This window comes from Nematolebias whitei, chromosome 13 (assembly GCF_014905685.2).
Source record: "Nematolebias whitei isolate Nwh7 chromosome 13, NemWhi1, whole genome shotgun sequence".
Taxonomy (NCBI): domain Eukaryota; kingdom Metazoa; phylum Chordata; class Actinopteri; order Cyprinodontiformes; family Rivulidae; genus Nematolebias; species Nematolebias whitei.
Window position 1 is genome coordinate 13,192,071 of NC_056510.1, and position 896 is coordinate 13,192,966.

General features: G+C 36.4%; 1 protein-coding gene across 1 annotated transcript in view; it reads left to right on the forward strand.

Annotated features, from left to right (window-relative positions):
- Window positions 1-124, forward strand: part of lrp1bb (low density lipoprotein receptor-related protein 1Bb) — a 235,325-nt gene extending 235,201 nt beyond the window's left edge. Inside the window, exon 78 of the mRNA XM_037686113.1 lies at window positions 1-124. This exon is cut by the window's left edge and continues 43 nt beyond it. Coding sequence (XP_037542041.1) covers window positions 1-98 — 98 coding nt within the window. The 3' untranslated portion in view covers window positions 99-124.
- Window positions 125-896: the final 772 nt, after the last annotated feature.

Here is an 896-nt window from a genome sequence, read left to right on the forward strand (position 1 = left end):
ACAGCCAAAACTGTCGAAAGCCAGTCATCAGTATCGACGAGAGGAGAGAGCTACTCCCAAAGAAACTAGAGGGGACAATTCGTGAAACCGCCGCATAGCCTAACTTTTTACTTCTTTTTTTTAACCAGTGTACAATGTATAATATGAAGGAGGAAACCAGATTTTTCTATTTCCTGTAAGGCTCCTGGGTTTTACATGCTTAGCATCAGCATTATGTCTTTGTTGGTGTGTTTTAAGAGTTTTATTTTACATATACAGTTTGCTTTTTATTTATTTTTTGTTGTTAAAAAATAAGTTAAACAGCACTATACTGTATACTGTACTAAAGTAAAGTTGCTGTTTTGCAAAAACAACTTGATTAACACCATAAGCCACTCTTGTGCACAGTTTATATGTCGAAATGCATTGCTACAATTTGTACCCATAGCTGACTCTAGCATACAAAAAAATAAGTTTATAAGGGTTCTCAAACAATATATTTTTTTTTTCTTAGCAAATGGCTATAAAGTAACATGGGGTTACTTTTTATCATTATATGTACTGGATGGACAAGAGCTTCACAACTGAACAGCCAAGCTTGATAATTTGGACTTGTCTCATTTTCTGCTGTGCACCTGGCGGCTCAGCTCATATTATGATCCTTGTCTTTTCTCACATAGTGTATAAGTCCACAGTTTGTGTCTTCTTAATTTCCAGCAATTTCAAGGTCTGTTCACTCTGTTTCAACAGAAATATACCATATGAAGCATGACGCCCATGCTGAATGTTCACCCATTAGATTCCTGCATTGTTCACTGAGAGGACAGGTAATGAAGACCATATTTTTCTAAGGCTCAGATGTCCCCAGACAGAATAAAGATATTGACAAGGAAGAGATGCACTGCAGTATCAAAGGT